Consider the following 20,582-nt stretch of genomic DNA (forward strand, 5'->3'; position numbering starts at 1 on the left):
TTATAGCCTGTTAATGATGCCCATGTCTTATAGTTGTGTCCTTCAACTAGCAGAAGAATAGGGTGAGTTCACTTAATCTGGGACACATTTTCAGTTTTTGAACTTGGCCACATCCTCCTCCGTAGAAGGCATGCGAGTTAAACAGTTCACTGCATCCACTACAGTGTTTCAAACATAAAAAAAACCTGAATTATGTCAGAAAACGTCAAATAAAGCAGACATTTGGACATTGTTCAGTGGAAAGTCAAATGTGTGGTAGACTGACTCACAGGACCAATTACACACTCAGCATTCTGCCAGGCGTGCTTGCCCTGCACTTAAAAAAGTCACTTTTTTCCACATCTACCATTCCTGTCAGACTAGACATATGCAAATAGTATATAAACAGTCTGACTCTCAGCTGAAATGAATAGGTGCATTGGAGAAACAAAGACCATGTGTGCAGATACCCAGGCCTGCACATCTCCTCTAAGCCACTGCTTGAACAGCAGACAAATCTGAACAGAAGATGTCATAATATGGCAAGAGGTTTACTTTCATCATGAGTCATTTGTTCACAAACAGAAACTCCAGTCCTTGCAATACTGCCATTCCCTCCTTCTAAATAAACACCATGTGAAAGCTCCTAGAGTGTAGCACTTTGGAAGGGCCTGTTGTAACTGGACAATGTACGAGTGAATGGAGAGAGTGTCTGGAACACAAGGCCATAAAAGTGAGCAGCCTTTCATGATGAATCGGCCCCTGCTTTCTTTTTCAGCTCCCAAAGTTGCCAGCTCAGCCGCCGAGAGGAAATGACATCATTGTTTGTGGCTCTGCAGCAGATGGAGGGAAGGGAGCGGCTCCTCCCTGAGCCACGGGTGCAGCCGGCGTGCCACATGGAGGAGTCAAAACAGTGCATTCAGAGAAAACACTCAGCCTGGTTGTCCCACTCCCTCCGCAGAACGCAAGGCAGCCGCAGGAGCGCCTCACAGCATCAGTGTGACTACTGCCTCCTTGCTTCATCAGCAAATTTATGGAAGCTTACTCCCTTGCAATGGGGTGAATTCTCTCAGTGTGTATGGGCAGTTAAATCAATGCCATGCTGTTTCATAGCAAATCTTCTTGTTGTTTTTACGGGTGATCTTAATTCTTAACTTATGCCTACACTCACTGACCAGCTGATTTACACCTGATACATTCATACCAGCACATCACCAACTAACAGGCCACTACCGCGTCACTGTTGAGAGTGCTGAGAATGGTACACCATTAAATAATATAAAGTCAGCAGTGGTCCTAAAGTGGTCCTTTTGTCTATAGCGGTCCCTTTCCATTGATGGATGAGGTAGATTTAATTGGCTGATTAACTGTGCCATAGATCAGCTACAGTCACTACTTCCATACATTCAAAGTGCAACTATTTTGAAGGTACAATACTTGCAAAATCAGAGACTATCCTTCATTTCAAGTCAAAATGGCCATTAAGTACAAGTTATTCATTTTTCAGTATAAGGGAAAAAAGCAGAAAACAGAAAATTACACAGAAGCCTCAACAAATAAATATAATATCAGCCTTTTCAGTGTTTACTGGGTCCACTCTTTGCCTTTATTACAGCTTTCATACTTTCCAGGATCCTTGCTTTCAGCTTTTCAAAGAAATCTGCAGGAATATTTTTCCACACCTCTAAAGTTCAGTCTTAGAAGTTGGTTGCATTTCTCACAACCCAAATAATCCCAAATACTTTCAGTGATGTTGAGGTCTGGGTTGTACAGTCCATTGTTCTGAGAACTCCAGCAGCGTCTTTCATTTAGCATATTTCATTGTTTTGCGCAATTCCTTTTCTCAGTAACAGCTTCTTGAAAACTACACAAACTTTTAGATTCAGACTTTCAGATAGATAGATGCAACAAACACCTGTGGATTTTTTCAGATCGGAAGCAAGAGTGGAGCTTGATTTTCTCCTCTCTCTCAAAGATGAAAGGTGAAAGTGCTGTTTGTCTGATGGTGGCAGTTTTGATGGTCTACCGGGGTTGTTAGGAGTCCTACTTTCTCTGTATCCTTTAATTTCAGTTTCAATGACTCTAGTTTTGGAAACTTCTGTTTTTTCACTTCTTTCCCTATGTTGTTCCCTTTCTTATGCAAGTAGATTATCTTATTTCTAATTTCCTCAGAAATATCTCCAGAAAAATGAGCAACTTATACTTTATAGATGTTTTTTGATTGGAAAATTAAATAAATGTAGGGTGGTCTCTGCCTTTTGTATGCAAGGAATATGTACCTAAAAACTGATAATTCAGTGCTCTTTTGTTTGTTAAGGAACTCATTTCATCTGTAAATCCCTACACAAACACACACACCCCTCCCACACCCCCACCCTGATAATCTCTGCGCACACTGAGTCTATTCAGTAAATACTCCACAATAACATTCTTGCACGTGAAGCCTTGCTTCTGATTAGGTGCATAACAATCTGTGCAGTCTTCATTTACACTAAACCGCCTGTTGTTTCGGTCTCCTGGTTTTGCTCACGCTGCGAAAATAAATGCATCTGCAGCGGCATGTTTATGATTAAAGATGAAAGGGGTCCATTACTTCCTAGCTGGTAATCTCAGCAGACAGAACTGGCCCACTGTGGCCGGGTGAGTTTACACGGAGCAGAGGGGTGGGGGAGGCCTGGTAGGGGATTACTTACTGGTTATGTAAGCACACTGTCCCACCACAGAGTGGGCATTTGTGTGTGTATGTGTGAGTGAAGTGGAGGGAGAGAGAGAGAGGGAGAACTGCTGAGAGAAAGTGGGAGAGAGACACTAGGTAAAAGGTCTAGAGAAGGGAAGCAGATGAAGGAGAGGGGGAATTTGTTGGGAGGAGAGATTTGGGGGAGTGCCTGAGAATGTTGAGCTGTTTCGGAATGTTGATGGTATTTGGGCCTTCCTCCCTGGACAGAACAGAGAAAGTGTTTTGTTTGTTTGCTTTCTTTCCATGTTCAGATATAAAAGAGGAAAGGAACAGATAAAGGAAGGTCTACTTTTCTCTCCGGCCCCCCTTACTTTGACCAATAGACTCTACTCCTTTAGAACCTTTGGTAATACTTCACAGAAGACTGCACAACACCTACATACGCCTTTCATAACAACTGACATAAACTTATATGAATAATTTTGCCAATTGACATTTCGCACTTTTAACTTGCGTGGAATTTAGACCAAAATCCTTTTGTTTTGAGTGACTCTATACCTTAATTATATTTATTTAAAAAAAAAGATTGAACATGTCCACTACCAACACAATCATGTCATTACTGAAACTTTACCAAAGGTTTCAGTAGTGACTGTTTCAGGAGTGACCGTTTGAGCTAGTTTTGAGCATAATTAAAAAATGCAAGGCACTGCATGATAAGCAAACACAGCTTTGAACAGTTGTACACACATAAAATCATAACATCGTTTATTAAAACACAGAAAAATTACTTAAATGCAGAAAAAATGTGTTTCGGCAGTGAAAATTCTTAATGTTACACTGATTTTCAGACTTTGGGACACATTTACTAAACAATGGGTTCTAACTGCTCACCATGTGGCCATGAGGGACAGAGGTGCAGTCTCACTTCCTGCTCTAAAATGCAGGGGTGTGACTAAAATAAGACTCCACCTATGGACTAAAAGTCTGTTTCAGTGACATGAAAAAAAATTCAATAAAAAATGTATAGAGTTTATAAAGAATTTAATGATAAATCAAAATCTTTCAAGTTCACCTTAAAATGAATCCAAAAGATCTTTTAAAAATAACATTGACAAAACTGCAAAAACATGTAAATGAAATACAAAGTTGAAATGTGGGAGTTAGGTTTTGGGACAGCTGCTTTTCAATGGAAAGCACCCTATAAATGTTTAATATTAATATTTAAATAAGGCATGTATGAATTGGAGTAAAAAAGTTTTATTATTTGTATATATTTTATAACATATGTTTTTTTTTAAATGAGCTTGCAGCATCAAATATTGCGGCCCGGAGCAACAAAATAAAATATTTTGGAAATCGTTAAACAATATAACAACATAAAACATTTCAGAATTTGTTAAAATGGTATAATATGTACTTATTTGGCTGTCAATATATGTTTTGGTTGATGCCCAAGGCTATGTGTGGAAAACACTGCACCAAAACAGTTATTAATGAGTTTCAAGCACATACAAACGGTGCATAGGGTTGTTCATGTGTGATTCCAAAGGAAATTCAAGACTTACAGAGATTCTTCTTAGATGACAGAAGGATATACTAAGCAAAGGGTCCATTGGGATTAAACATGTCAAAAGAGATGTATCCTGGATTAAATATGTCAGCATGAGGAAATGGTACATCGTTGACAACAGCAGTGGTGGAATCCATTAAGCTAACCCACGATTCTTGACCCCTTGTGATGACTATCGGATGATTAACTAGCACATGAACGTTGCAGCCCCGTGGTAATGCTTTCAGTGGATCATTCTTAACTCACCAACATGCACTTTTGAGGGGCCTTTCTGAGTTACTGGGGCTGTATGTTTTATGTTTGCGTGCTGGTACAGCAAGGATTATAAAGCTTTTGAGGCAGAGATTCCAACCTAAGACTAAGCGTAATCCACCACTGTTGCATTTGGAACCCCAGGGCACAGCTCCAAAAATAGATCAGACCCTGCGAAGGACAAAACAAAGACCAGTGCAATTTTGGAAATCTAAAGAAAATCGTAATGACAGTGGAGACAAGCAAGGACAGTGAAATGTATGAACATTCAGTCTTCTATCCATATTTGCTATTTTGTAAAAAGAGGAAATTGCAGCAACTTGAACTTGGAGTTAATGCTATACACTGACTATGCTACAGTATATGAAGACAAGAATTGAGCTCTGAAGGGTAAATTCGTCCATCGTTTCTCACAGAGTAACTGAATGCACCGATACCCAAGATTATGTTGTTAGATAATTTTGTAGTATCATGCACAATGAAGGCAGCTTAGCACATACTGGCATAATCATATTACAGTAATCAGTACAGCAGGCCAGTTCCAAACAGGTGGTGTTCTCCTCGCACTCCAGAGTTCAGGTGACCCATCTGCTTCAGCTCAAAATACAAGCTCAGCAGTTAGCATAATGAGGGAGCTTTCAGAGATCACCTCTTACGCAACCTTTGAGAACCTGATCACAATGTGAAGTAGGGACACCCCCCACAGCAAAGAGTGACAAAACCAATTGTAAGCTACCCAGGCCAATCAATTATGAGAGATTTGAGGGCAGTGCAATAGATCTGCACTGGTTTTGTTGAAAATAGCACATCAAAGAGTAGACAGGCTTCACTAGTGAGTCATGGAAGATTTACATACAGGGAGCAAGATGTGTGAGATGACTTAAACCATCACTGTGAACCCCTTGACCACATATGAGAGTGGATGTGCATTCTGACAGAAGGCTTTATGCAAGTCATTCACTGCTGAGTGCCAAGGTCAGCTAAAGCTGGCCTTCAGGAAATGAAAATAGCTCCCTCTACTGCTTGTTTGATTTACATATAGGCCAGAGACACACAAGGAGGGAGCATGGCAGATGAACAAGGGGCCAGTATTATGGATATGGATTAAGCCTAGCCTTGGACTCACAAATCCAATGGTGTTTCACCATTAAAAATCTCATTTAGATTTTGTTAAGGCTTAATGTGAGTCTGGGAAACTGGCCCTATATGTCCAGATACGCATGCTCACCTAGTGTTTCTTCTAAAATCAGTTTTACTTGGAATTTGTTTTTCTGCATAACTAAATCGTTCACATTTAAGCAGTCACATTCAGAGTGGTTTGATTTGAAATGCCCTATTCTAGAAAAATTTAATGAGATGTTCACAGCTGTGGTGACAAGAACCAGACATCTGGAGAGTTCAATGCCTTTAAAGGCTCCCTCATGGAGGGTTACTACATTAAATGGTTATGAATATACTGCCTGGTGCCTGAGAATTTATTTTACAACAGGTGAGGTAAAATAATACTTAAAGAAACCTTTTTTTCCCCCAGACTTGCCACTATTTTACTATTATTAATGTTGCATATAAAAACTCAGAAGACTTGAGTGGGTTGATTGCTCATTTTGGATAGCATATAAAATAGCTATATTTGCATTTTAGACATAAACCTTGGTTCCTATTAGCAGCAGTGTAAGTTTCTTATAAAACATTTCACATCATACCACTTTGAACACCGTTTGAATGATGCTGAATTTTTGAAAAATCATTAAGAATTCCTCTCTTCTGGATCACAAACACCATTTAAACTCATCACAAATATTATTAAATGGTGTTCCATCACTCCAGAAAACACAGGTCCTCAGTCCAATGCTGTATTTTCTAATGAGTTTATACAAGCTCCATGTGCACAACTGAACATCTGTGTCAGCAACGGATCCACCTTAAAGAAGATTAAGTCACAAATTAAAAGGGCTGTCTTGATACTTGTGGATATAAAGTACATTCAATCCCAGTGCTGGGACCCCATGTAGTGCTCGTGGACATTTTTACATTTTCCCTGCTCACGCACATTTGATTAAGCTCATGAGGTAATTAAACCGTTCTTGAGCCAAGCATGTAAGAGCAGGGGAAACACGGAAATGTGAAGTGCATGGGGTTCCCAGAACTGGGAATGAAAATTACTGTACTTAGAATGAATAAATCATAACCCAACTGGACCTGCTCTACTTCAAAATATGCAAAATATTTTAATTATATTTTTGCAAAACCATGAACATGGCTAGTGATCAGGTAAGTAACTTTTTCATCATGTTACTTAACCTACAGCGTGACTATATTTAAAGTTTATCTACACATACTTGCAGGTGGGGAAAAAAGAGTTTATGTCGAATAAACACATGGCCTTTATTAACACTGCCATCCAGAAAAAAAGGAAACTAGCACAGATCCTGCAGCCTCACTGTGAGATACCCACAGCTCGCCTGGATAGTCATGCTGTTTGCACAGGTTTTCTCCTTCCCTATTTTAGACAAATTCCCACAAGTCCTCCAAATCATATAAATTGACAAATTAAGACCCCCTGCTGTACATACTCAAAACAGCAAAAAAAGGTAACAGGATGGGAACAAAGACAATGTGCAACATTTCCATTGTAGTGGCAACATATGGAATGATTTCCAAATAATTCTGTTTTCTTTTTACAATTGTACATCAGGTTCTGTTCTCAGATATCAGTACAGACATTGTGGCAAGCTAGTGAAGAGTTTCTACACTCATACAGCCCTCTGCTGGTCAACACAGTCATGGCAATACAAATTTAGGTCAGCTGGATAGTTTCACATCTGAAGTCACTACTTGTAAATTCGGTGGGTTGCCCAATCAAGAGAAGGAAATGGGAGTACTAAAAAATTGAGTAATGATTCTGTGAAATTCTCAAGGCTTTCAGTACATCTGGCTTTGAAGACAGTCATTTTGGAGGGGGTCTCCAGACAGCTTCCTAGCAAGGACACACTTCGCTTTCATTACCCCAGAAGCACTGTACTGTAAAAGTGGGAAATCAAGTGACCAGGTACATACGTCAAACAGATTCTTAGGGCACTTTAGGGGGGCACTTTATAATACAGAAATTCTCCAACTGCTTATTGTACATTTTAAGAAAAATGGATCTGCCATTTGACTCAAAAAGGTCAATATTCAAAAGCAATGCTGATTTTGTCATTAAACTTGCGCACATACCAAAAACAGAAAAAAAAGAAGAAAACAACAACCATCCTCAGGCAGTCATTGTAGCAAAGCCAGTTTAAACACAGCTGTGTGGCAGGAACACCTTTTAGAACAAAGTTTTTTAATAGATAAATTATGAGAAGATTATTCATAATAAATATGTACAAAAAATACACGCCGCCTGGACTGTACGTTTAATATTCAAAGGCTTTTTATTCGAGTAAAACAGAGGTGTAGTGCTCAGCCCAGCAGGAGGCCTGACAGTGCGTTCAGGTCCCTCATGTACGGATTGTCATTGAGGATACGGTCGATGCGCTGCTTTTGGTCGGGAAAGATGTCGTACAACTTCTTCTTCAACTCTGTGGTTTCTAAGGGTGACCGCTGAGAAGGAGGTGGGGAAGAGGACGGCCGAGGTGGATGCCAGTCGGGTGGGCCAGAATGTGGCCATTGTGAAGGCTGCCTGGATTGGAAGGGGAAGGCGTGTGGTTGAAGCGTCTGTGCATATCCTAGAGGTGCGACTTGCAGGTCTGTGACAGTACTCCGTCTAAATATGGATAAAGGAAGGACATCACATACCTTTTCTAGGCACATTTGCAAAGAACCACATATGGATGTCATTTCAGTTGTAAAAAACATAAGGTCATTTTCTATAAAACTCACTGGCTATCTTTGCGCAGGAACTGCTCCAGGTGAGGTCCGTGCTTACCCAGAGGATCGTCTGGGATCATGAAGTGATCCCCAACAAAGGTGAACTGCAGGAGTCTGAAAAGAGGCAGTTACAGTTAGCTCCCGATAAGACAACACAGTATAAACCAAACTAAAGATAAATGTTGCGAAGAAACAAAGATGTTCTAGCCTACAACGAGAGCTGGAGAAATATTTTACTTCAAAATGACAGATGACTTGAAATTATAAAGAAAGTGACTTTATATCTGGGTCCATACATTATAAACACTACAAAGGCTCTTAATTGCCTGTGTTCAGCAACCAGCTGCACACACAGCATGCACACCTGTCTCTTTGCCTTTTTTCTCTCTTGCCTAACACCCAAATTACTCATTGGGTTATGCAGCTGACTATCTCACACTACAGGACATGTAAATATTTTAAGTCAAATATGTTACAAAATATGTATAGGCAGAGGTATAAGTAACGAATTACATTTACTCTCGTTACTGTAATTGAGTACAGTTTTCCCTGTAACGGGACTTTTTGGAGTAGAATTAAATCATAGTACTTTTACTCTTGCTTGAGTTAATTTTTAATTAAATACTTTTACTTCGCTACTTTCATTTTCATAACGTTACAGAGTAAAAATAAATTATGACCGTATCAGCTCAGAAACCAATACGAGCGAAGCACGGTTCAATTTAAAAGATTCACCAATCAAAAAACAGCAGCTCCGGCAGGAAAAACACTACAGTGATGTCCAGTTTAGTGGAGAAGGACAGAGGAGAACTGAACCAGCACACATGAGGAACAGACCGCATCCAAACGGTCATCTGTATTCATTTCACATGAAAACAGCATTATTATCAGCGGCCAAACACGAAACCTGCTGAGATCCGCTTTCACAACTCGACTCCGGCCTGAGAGAGCGTTAGCCGAGCTAGCTGATCCGAGCTAAACAGGTACCATGTTTACGGGTTTCTTCTTTCTTTTATAATGATTCTGTTTATTAAACTTCTGCTGCATATATTTTATTACAGCGCCTGTCAGCTGCTTTAGTTAACAGGTGTCGCCCACAACCTACAGTTTATCCGTTTAAAATACAGACTAATTTAGCTGCTGTTTTGGAGCCGTCGTGAACGGCTGAGATAGAAATCTAGTCTAATACAGGCTCTTCATAAACTCTGGACAGTGATTCTGTCGCGCTGTCGACTAGCCTGATCTGATCCCTCTACACCTCTCTCTCTCTCTCACTCTCTTCTTCTTGTTTCCCCCTCTTGTGCTACCGGATCATCAATGCTGTCAATCATTTCTGATCAAGCTCTCAAACTAGTAAATTGCTTTGGACTGTGAAGAGTTTTGAGAGGAGACATCTGGGATAAAACCAGGCTAAAAATCATGTAGTGTAGGCCCAGCTTAAGACTCAACAAAGAAATAGAGATTGTACCTCTCCCGAATGATATTTCTCCAAGCGTCGGACTGACTAACAAAGTCCCTCAGGTTGTCATTGGTGACGATGATGCCTCCTGTCTTCTCTGCCAGATGAAGCAGGAACCTGTAGGATATGCACAACAGTAAAGGTTAGGTCAGTGCATCTGCTGAAATGTGTATGATATTTCAAGTGGCATGGCCAATGACTTAAGTTAAAAAAAAAAGGTTTTATTAGTGGCAAAGATTGACCTCTTTAAGGAGTTTATACCTGTCATCGTGTGAGGAGATCCTTTGTCCACAGACCTCTCTGGAAGGAGTAAAAGAGAGCAATCGCAAGTCCTCTAGCTGATTAAGGAAGTGTTGTTCTAGGAGGAACGAGGAACACTTAACTTAAAATTATCAAGTCTGACAGTACACAGTGAATGAGACAAATTTATCACCTGTAACAACTGAATGAACACAGCGGCTCAAGGCTACAGTGCAGAAGTTCAAATTAAAACTAGCCCTCGTTGACACATTTGAAGTGAAGGAATGCATTGGGTGCTAACCAGCGATGTTGGGGTCTTTCTTCTGCCTCCACTGTGGTACAAACACAGTGATCTCTCGATGACCCCTCCGCCAGAAGGCCTCCACAGCGATGGCAATCCCACGACAGGAAAAGATTCGATTTAGTCCATGACTGGAAAGAAAACAGGCCAACTTATGATTAATGAATGTGGTGGTTCCTGACAGGTAATATAATAATGTAATAACCGTAACAGAAAAAAAGAGGGCAAAGTCAAAAACTTGCGTTTGAAGTTTGTAAAGTCTGAGTCACACTGTATGTGCCTTTAAATCCTAAAAGAAGCAAAGTTCCCCTTATTCGAATTACACTCAGGAAAAAGTCTGAGATGAAATCTCCAAGGAAATCATTTATAACAATACACACAGAAGTGCAAAAACATAAACACCTGCATTGTATCTAGGCACAAAGATCTCACACACACACTTAAGAGGGAACTTCCCTCTACAAGAGAAAGTGATTTTCAACAGGAAGCGTTACTAAATGTACCGCAGCTGACGTAGATAGTAAAATAACCTAGCCAATCTGGAAACATAAATTGTCAAATATGCAAAAAATCCCATTCATTTCTCACATGTACTTCTAACAGAAAAAAAACACTGAAAACCCCTCGTAGTTTTAGCTATGGGTATCAGCTACAGTATCAGTATCACCTGCTCTCCTGACCTGGTTATCTTACCACTTTAAGAATTAAGCAACTGTCCTGACAAGGAACCAAAATCCTGAAACTACAGTATGTTGAAACAAAACTATATCCTGAACAAATGTTTCAACATACAATCACACATTACATCACAACAGTGAAACCAGCCACTGCATCACCAACAACTGAATGAACAAATTAAGTTCACTCAAACAGAATAATCATACAATATGTATGTGGTTCTATGGTTCTAGGGCTAAGTATTTGCAGCAATTTCACAATACACGTTACAAAGATACTACACACCAGATGTACAACAGACATTTCTTGTTATTATGTCAAAAGCTTTGGACTCATTTCTACATAATGATGTTTAGGTTTGCCCACATTTGCGCACACATGAAGTGTGAGATATTCTCGAGTCAGTGTCTCTACAGCCTGTCTGACAGACACATCCTTCCAATACACTCATCAACACACACATTTTATATATATATATATATATATATATATATATATATATATATATATATATATATATATATATATATATATATAGGCAGATAGATAGATAGATATAGATATATACACAAAATTGTGTATAAAATACACTCGAGTGACATTTTCACTTTCAAATCCTGAAAATGAAACATTCTACAAACAAAAGCAGGGGTTGCACAACACAAACAGAGCCATTTAATTAACTATCCAAAACAATTAGTAAACACACGTGTCTTCTGAGTTCCAGATGAAATGTAACTATTCTACCTTACAATGCCTTGTATGTAACTCCCTGCCATGAATGTGGTGCATGTGGTTCAAAAGCCAAAACCTTCTCAAAACTATCAAAAAACAAAGACATCAGGCAGTGTATTTATAACTTTGTTATGTAATAACCGTAATAACTTTGTGATGTAGCTTTTAGAAGCATTAAACTCTTCAGATATCTGGGTCTGATCACCACTCCAATGACCATTTCTTGACCTAGTAAGTTTCTGTAGAATGGAGCATTTAACACAAAACCACTCTGAATCACTTGATTTACATCTTATTAGCTGAATTATAAAAGACGTCAGTGGAAATCTGCGGAATTCCCCTTAATTCAAGATGTTATTGTTTTACTGTGTTGGCTTCTGTTTCCATACGAGCCCATAAGCGATGAGGAACTATATTAGGTCTCGTGCAAGTAAACTGCCATGTCAGTCTTGCCAGCATTTTCACTCTGGCTTGTGTTCACACTTAACCTCTTTCTATTTAATTACTGTTAAATGACAGTGCAAAAGGAGCTAACGTCTAGAATCGGAATATATGTGGACTAGCTCTAGGTGTGGGTCACTCTTAGAAACTGGTCAGAGCAAACAGAGGCAGTTGGGTGAACCTTCTCCACCTTTAAACGCAAAGGTAGCAGCACAGGTAGCTTGCGTGCATAAGAGTGTGTGGCTGCAAAATTACCAATGAACGACAATATGTTACAGTGTCAATTTGTGAATTGCTATGTGTTTACTTGTGATACACTGACATATCAATATTTTGAACGTAGCCCTACTGGAATCACGTAACTGCTGGCACGGAAACAATGCTGCTTACATACAGGTCATCTGTTTAAATCATCAACACACAGATCAGGTGGGGAATCCAGTTCCTTCTTCTTGAAAGAGGTAAACATGAGTTTAGGTGAATGGCTAACTGTAAGATGGAGTAAAATTAGAAGCTTGTTTGTATTACTTGATGCATATGGTGTCACCATTTGCACATCTGATTACGCTGAATGATTGTGTCTTTAATATCTGTGTAGTAAAATAGTGTCCGAAAGACACCATTGCATTCATTTTTTTTACTACTCACAAAAGTGACTTTACTTTAGACCACACAGGCACATTTTTCAAAAGGTGGGACAGCCCACAATTGATTTTTGCCCAGAGGATGTGTCTGTACACCTTTTGGGGGTCAGAGGAATGTCAAAGTGGTGGGTTTTTTGATCTCCCACAACTATAATGCATGTTAAACTTTATTATTATTCAAGTAGGACCCTATTGTAAGTCATCCACCTACTCATACACCATTAATCACACCTTAGTGTCCACAGTCACAGTTCTCATAACTACTAGGGCCCTGCAGGAAACCACCTAGAGAAGAACAGACAGAGAAATGCTGAAGAGAAGGATTTGAGGGGGAGAGAGATGAGAAAGATCTGCAGCAATCTGCAAAGAGGAAGCGTGAAGATGTGTGGGCAGAGTCCCCACAACCTCAGCCAACACAAAATTCACCCACATATTTTGCACCTTATCTAAAACACACACACACACACACACACACACACACACACACACACACACACACCCCTGAGTTAAAAAAAACATGCCCATTCACACAACTTACTGGAAGTGACTTCTTAACCTTTAAAAATGCTCAACACTCAAAACATACTTGGAACCAAAGCGGTCATCATGCACATTCATCCACAACTACAGGGTGAAAAACTTCACTTTGTTTCCAAGGCTAGATTAAGAGTTAAATCTCTGTCCATTTAATCAGAAATTTCACCATAATTCAATTTGATTCTTTTGGAACAACAGCTTTTTAAAAGAGAAAATAGAAATATTCTACAATGTTCTATGTATAACTATGTATTAGGTCTGGCCCAAACAGCATTTTACAGTCTACAAATACTTGCTCACATTTCCGAACAATTACTTTAATACCTGTTCTCAAAAGCCCACTTAAAAACAAAAATATTTGTTGTTTGTTTCACGGAACAAGAACGCTTCCATTTTGACCAGCGTTTCAGGCCATACCGGCTGCACTAGATGTGCGTCTGTCGAATACCGAATCGAAGCCTACTCACAATTATTAAATAATTGCCTTATCACAATTCCATAAACTCATTGCAATTATTTTCCACAGTTTTACTGAAGGGCAGCATTTGTAAGGCTACATGACACCTATATAAGCCTTCAGTGACAATTTAATTTAGACACAATGTCGGTTGTTAAAGTCTGCTTTTATCAATTTTGATGCCCTTTCACCTGAGAAAGTGTTACGACAACTGATACATAGAATAAGCCTTTTATATAGGTTTATGTCAGTTGTCATTAAAGGCTTATGTAGATGCCAAGTAAACAGAATGTGAACTGGATGTGTCTTCATCAGTTTGTTTGAGGCAAATAAAAGAAAGCAGAAAAGCCAATTACTGAGACAAGTCATAAATCAAAAAACAACAAAAGCACTAACTTTTAACTTGGTGTTGTAACACCTTCAGTGGGCAGCTGGTAATGCTAGATCATCCGAGTTGGTTTATTCATCACGATGAACACATCTGCTGTTTGCGCTGTCAAGTTTTAAAAATACTGTTTTACAGTAAGCCCACCTGAAGCAGTTACAGAAGAGACCTGAATAGGTGGAAGTGCGGATTAGATGGAAGTACACAGAAAAGAATCACTATATTTCATTAAATATTTTAGATGATTCATCATGCTGGTTGTATCTTCATGAAATACCAACTTCCTATTACAAATTTTGTCTTTGCACTGAGTATTTTTCTCATCATTCAATAAGTGCTTCCCCACACAGTTCCTTTTTTCCTTTTAGCTTCATTTCGCAATGAAGAAAGCTGTGCAGTTGATGCCTGTCATGAATTTATGATGCATTCATCTAAACTGAGCACAGTTTATTTATTTCTTAACAATTTCCATAAATAGTAACTATTCTATCTAAAGGCATTTGCTTATAAAATGTATTTTAGGATGCAATTTCTGTGACTTAAAAAAACTTCTGAATACTAAATAGAGAAACAAATACCAACAAACAAACATCCAAGCATTCAAACTATTTGGGCCAGCCCTACTACTTTATTCTGGCAAATGAACTGTAAACAAAACATTGTCCAAAATCGATTAAGTGGAACGCCACAATTAATGCATTATTACATCTATGATGAATACAGTTGATATATGTGTCTACCCACATCAATAAATGTTAACTTACGCCATGGCCACGTTGCTACCATCTATGATAACATGTCTGAGGTCTGGGCAGCCGGGTTCATTTTGCAAGACCAACTGATACGGGATGCGTAAGGACTGATGGAAGCGGGCCATCCCTGTCAGGGGCAAGGCCTTGGGATGTGCTGGTGGTTCAGTGCGGGGCAGTGGCACCCTTCCAGAGATAGTCTGGTAGGAGCAGCTTGGTCGTGTTTCTGAAGCCACAGGACCTTGCGAGGAGCTGCGCAGCATGGTCACTGTCTCCATCCGGACAGGCCCCACTGTCTGAGAGCCTCCCCGTGACAGGTAATCAAACCTGGAGTCTGACCTGAGATCCAGCGGCCCCACAGTTCTGGACTTTCTTCCTATCTCTATAACATCGTCCTCCTCGTCCAGCACTATGGTATTAGGCTGTCTCTTCTGGCTGAAGCCATTACTGCTGGACACCCTAATGTTCTCTTTGGACTTGATCTCTGTTAGAGCCCGGCCCTGCACCCTCTCCTTCTCCCTGAGTCGGGCGTAAGTGGATGTGGAGGTGGAGATAGAGCTGGTGTTGGCAGAAGGAGAAAGGTCAGCTGTGGAGGTTGACGTGTGCTGTCCTCCCTGTGTGCCCTGACTTTTCTGGCTCTCCTCAACAATGCGCTCAAGCAGCAGGAAAGTGTCCTCCGTCTGGCCTGTCTCCCTCACCACCCGCTCCACCACCTCCTGCTGGTAGCCCATGGTCCTAAAGAAGTTAACCAGGCAGCGAACGTTGGTCTCTGGGCTCACGGCTTCGCCCTCGTCTGAAGGCTCAACTGAGTCCAGCACCAGAGTGCCCTTGGCAGGTGTTTTGGTCCGTGTCTGACTGGTATCACGTGACGTCTCCCTCTCTGGCTCCTCATCCCGCCTTTCCAGCGAGTACTGCCTCTTAGTGTCCCTCTGCTCACTCTCTGATGAGCGCCGCTTGTGCGTTGGCCGTCCATTCAGCACCACTGCTTCGGGTGTAGGTGTGGGTCTAGAGGTTCTGTCCTCGAATGAAGCACCCAGGATGCGATTGGAGAGTTCAGTTACAGGGGTGCTGGTCTGAGAACGGTCCTGCTCCAGGTCTACAGCACCTGCAGGCTGTGTAGGGCTTTGTGCCAGCCCCAGAAGCTCCTCCTTTAGGGCACTGGGCAGAAGCAGCAGCTCCATTGTGTAGTTATCAGCCCGCTCCTCCACAAAAGTCTTAAAAGTGCGCTTGACTGAGGGCTCTCGGTCAGGGGGCAAGCTGCGTTTTTCCTGGAAAAGGGCAACAAACTGCTGAATGCGGCTCTGTGCCATAACCACAGCTTCAGCGCACCCCAACAACCTCAGTCGGCCTGGCTCCAGCACCTGGACCTCAGCACTGGTGTCCCGTAGCAACCGGTCCAGAAAGAGGCCACGAGCACCAGCGAAGATACAATGCATGTCCACTGGATACCACTCCTCCTTCTGCAGCTCTGGGTCACACAGGCCCTTAACATACTCCTGCAAAGAGAACAAGCATAGTATGGCTGCGAGTCAGCATGTAATAGAAGGTGCTGTCTTACTGTATCCATAAGTAGAGACTGTTTCCATACATGCCACAATACAAATTTGGCCATTAACGTATACTAATTGAATCTAATATTTCTGTTCAGCAAAAATACAAATAAACATAAGCCAACGTATATGGGGGTGCAATGTTTGCTTTTTCAGTTCTGTACTGGAGCTTCAAGGTTAATGTAGCTAACAAGTGATCAAATTTTCATGCCCTACCAAACAGGCTTGCTTATGTGATTTGTGACAACATATGATATACAGTTATATATAAAAATGGTAAAACAAAATTTAGGCTACAGGATGTCTGATAACAATGTATTGTGCCACATTGTGATTCATCATGTTATTATGCACTGCAAAGTTGTATCAATGTTACAACAATTTAGCTTGTGGCCAACAGCATTAGATCTGAGCACTATAAAGCACTGCTTTTGTTCCAAACATTGTACTTTTAAAATGTTGAACGCTCTAGTAAACTGGAAAGGGAAACAGAATAAGGCACAGTTTTAGTCACTCCTTGTGCCGAAAAACATTTTTGAATTTTGTTAATTGTTTCATCCCTAGTACTTTTGTCTATGTTTTAAGATAGTAGTACATCATTCAGTATCAGAAAGCACATAAGCATGTCTATATTAAAAACTGGATGTGGTTTGAGGCAAGTGGTGTGGTTATCTGCACAGTGCTAATTGGTGGGGTAGAAGCTTCCACTACTTGTTAGCTACATTAGTTTCACAGCTCCAGTGTAAATTTCACTAAACTATTCTAGACAATTAACTGGTTAAACAATAGAGTTACACAATTCCATATGAATCTCTGATTAATGTTAAGAACTTCTAGCTTCTGAGTAACTTTTAACATGTAATGCCCCAAACTGCAAACTTTACAAAAGAAGCAAAGTAGCTTCTGATGATGTGACACTGGATTTGGCAACATAACTAAGTGTTGGGAAGTTAATGAATAGTAAAAGAAATTAATAATAAGTGGTACAAAAAGTAAACGAATATTCAACGAAAAGTCAACTGGAATAAGGCCTTTACATTCTCATGTGAAATGCAAACTACACACAGTTATGTACTAAAACAACTGCACTGTACTGCAGTCCTTTCTTAAAAGGAAAACTGACAAACAGTACAGATAATCGTAAAATGCTTCCTTATGTAACAGTGCAGATTAAAATCATACTCATAACTGCACCGTCAAGCTTATTTACACATACTTCAACTGGCATCCTTCAAACCTGATGCGACTTACATGTAACTGATGAATGTGGAACGTATACAGGTCTAGCCTACGGCACATAATCATCTTATGGCACATTAAGGAAAAATCAAAAACTTATGTTTGGGGAACATCATCGCATGCTTTTGTGTTTGTTCAGCTAGAAAGACATTCAATTATGAAAACATCTATCACTTAGCATATGTGAAACTTCTTAACAGCTGACTCAGAGAGCAAGTATGTGGTTCTGTGTTGGAATGACTCGTTTTCCTCTCCTTTGCTGCAACAGATGCAAGCGTCACCGTGACACAGGAACCCCCTGGGGTAGACCATAGCAGCTGAAAAGGGCTGAAACTTTTTTTTTCTTCTGTAGGCTTTGAAATGTTGAATGAGCAGCTCGTTTACCGTACATTATGGGCACAGATTACCAGTAAAGACAACAGGCTGAAACTCACAACTCTTTAAGGCAGCGGAAACTGAAAATGAAGCACACTGGGGGGTCCCCAGTCTGACTGAGCAGAGACAGAGTACCTGTCAAAGACATGTGAGAAAGCTGAGGTCATCATGGGATATGTGACGTGGCGCTACTCCAAACAGGTGTAACGCAAGGCTACAACTAAAATCCACACAAAAAAATCCATAATCTAAAAGTAAATTCTTAATTTGCCTATTACTCATGAACAGGTCACTGTTACATGATAATGAGGCACTTATCATGCAAGAATGACAGAAACTATCACAGCCCAGTCAAACAGAAATCTTCAGTTTTTTCACTTTGTTGTGTGTGAGTAATCTGATAATTGGTGTTCCTGGAGATCTGAACAGCCTGCTGACATGTAATAATATATATGTCGTTGCTGTCGGAACAAAACCTTGTATCTCAAAAACGTAACTTTACAGGAGAAGGAAAAAAAGTTCTTAATTTATAATGGAGGTTAACGTAAAGAGATTTTATTCCAAGTAATTTTGGGCCATTTTTATTAGTCCGTTCATCACAAATTTTTCCCCAAATGATGATAAAATGATCAAAACGTAAAATATAGACACACAAACACACACGCACTATATCTATCCATCTATCTATCTATATATATATACTATATATATATATATATATCTATATATATATATATATATATATATTCACACACACACACATTAGTACATCGGGTGTGATTTTATCTAATTATTGTATAGTAGTTATTGTACAATGTCCTTGCCTTGATGTGATTATAAAGTGACTAAAGAAAATTCAGGCTCTGGGTTTTCCATTGTGGTGCTTATCACTGGGTGGATATTCCACATTTACTGGCACCAGCACTTCTGTCTTCCTCTTTACAGTTCAACACAAACAATCGTGTGTCAGGAGCATGTGGGTTATAAAATACACCAAACCGTGTAAGGTAAAGTCGTATAAGGTCCGGAGCTTCGTGAACTACAGTGCTTCTCTGTGGTACCATGACAGGAAACTTCGGAGAGGAAAACAGAAAGGAGTGCTGTTTGAACCACTGTGTGAAAAGTCATCTCCGGTTGTGTTGCTCTAAGACATTGTGAAACCAGCATGACTAGAGATGATGTGATGAGAACGACATCGGCATGATTATCTAAAGAAAATCTAAATAAAATACAACAATGTCCTAATAACAACAGCAATGCTAACAGCGCCTAATCACGCCTAGAGAGTAGATGTCAACGTTACTGTGAAACGCAGGCTAACTGTCAACAAACGTAACTTCTGTGACGTTACGGTCTTAAAATACAAACATACCTAATGGTAAAACCTATATGTTCAGTAAAATACAGATTATAACACTGTTTTCTACCCGTTAACTAAGAACACATGTAGTGGGGCTTCGTTTTAGCAGCTCTCATTTTTGTTGCTAACATTAGCGTCACAACTTAGCCTTCCTTGGTAAGCTAACCGAACTAGCGTTAGACTAAGATGTGTTTACTATACATTTTGTCTTTTAACACTAAAGTTTACACCAACCAGTGCTGCCAACATAACACAGTTAAGTTATATTTTACCTTGGCTTTCACCACATCCTCTATTTTCCCCTTCAGCTGAAGCCAGATCTGTCTCGATGCTCTACTCCCGTGGGCTCCGGTGTGGTCCAGCAGGCCGATAATTGTAAACGTTACTTGGAAAACTTGCTCGACTCGAGTCTTCGTGCATTTTAACTCTGTCTCCTTGTCTTCGTGGACCGCGAACTCGTCCACGGTCAGCTCTGCCGGGTGTCTGCTGGCGGCAGGAGTGTGGCTGTTCCCCGGCGGCGCCGCGCAGCTTACCTCGGTGATCCGCTTCAGGCCTGGGAGGGGCCGCGCTGTTGACATCTTTTTCTTTTCTTTGACTTGTTGTTAAGTCCACGTTAGTCACGGCGACGCTATACAAAACAGCCGCTATAATACGACTCGCTTCCCCCCTTCATGGTTTGATCACTGGTTTCTCTTACCTCGACCAGTAGTGTGCGAGTGTGTCGCGGACTGCAACTTTTGGTCAGAGCTGGATCTGCATCTGACAACCCTCACACCCGGAAAACCCCAGTGATGTCATCAGTAGACGACACGGCTTCATTTCATGCGCACATACACATGCATCGCACGCATGCTGAACATTCCTGAGCGTCTCAGACGTGTCTGTGCCCCAGTTTCTCTTTACCTGTCCACTGCCGCTGCAGGACCCTCCTTCCAGACCAACCATCTCCACCTCCCTCAGCCTCACTGCATTACACGCTCCACTGTCCCAGTTACAGGTCGGTTTATTTAAAGTCCTTTTAGAAAAGTCTGTTCAACGCCGCCGGGCAGTTATTTCCAGCCATACAAAGCCAGACCCCATCTCTCTGAATGAGGAGAGA

At 40.6% G+C, this 20,582-nt stretch overlaps 1 protein-coding gene across 1 annotated transcript; it reads right to left on the reverse strand.

Moving 5' to 3' along the window:
* Positions 1-6,852: 6,852 nt before the first annotated feature.
* Positions 6,853-20,344, reverse strand: n4bp1 (nedd4 binding protein 1). Its single transcript, XM_036584945.1, has 7 exons — positions 19,756-20,344; positions 14,975-16,455; positions 10,334-10,464; positions 10,054-10,150; positions 9,802-9,909; positions 8,346-8,447; positions 6,853-8,229 (listed from the first exon to the last, which is right to left on the reverse strand). The coding sequence occupies exons 1-7, from the start codon at positions 20,059-20,061 to the stop codon at positions 7,926-7,928; spliced, it is 2,529 nt and encodes an 842-aa protein (XP_036440838.1). The 5' UTR covers positions 20,062-20,344; the 3' UTR covers positions 6,853-7,925.
* Positions 20,345-20,582: the final 238 nt, after the last annotated feature.

The sequence above is a fragment of the Colossoma macropomum genome, unplaced genomic scaffold (assembly GCF_904425465.1).
Source record: "Colossoma macropomum unplaced genomic scaffold, Colossoma_macropomum, whole genome shotgun sequence".
NCBI lineage: Eukaryota > Metazoa > Chordata > Actinopteri > Characiformes > Serrasalmidae > Colossoma > Colossoma macropomum.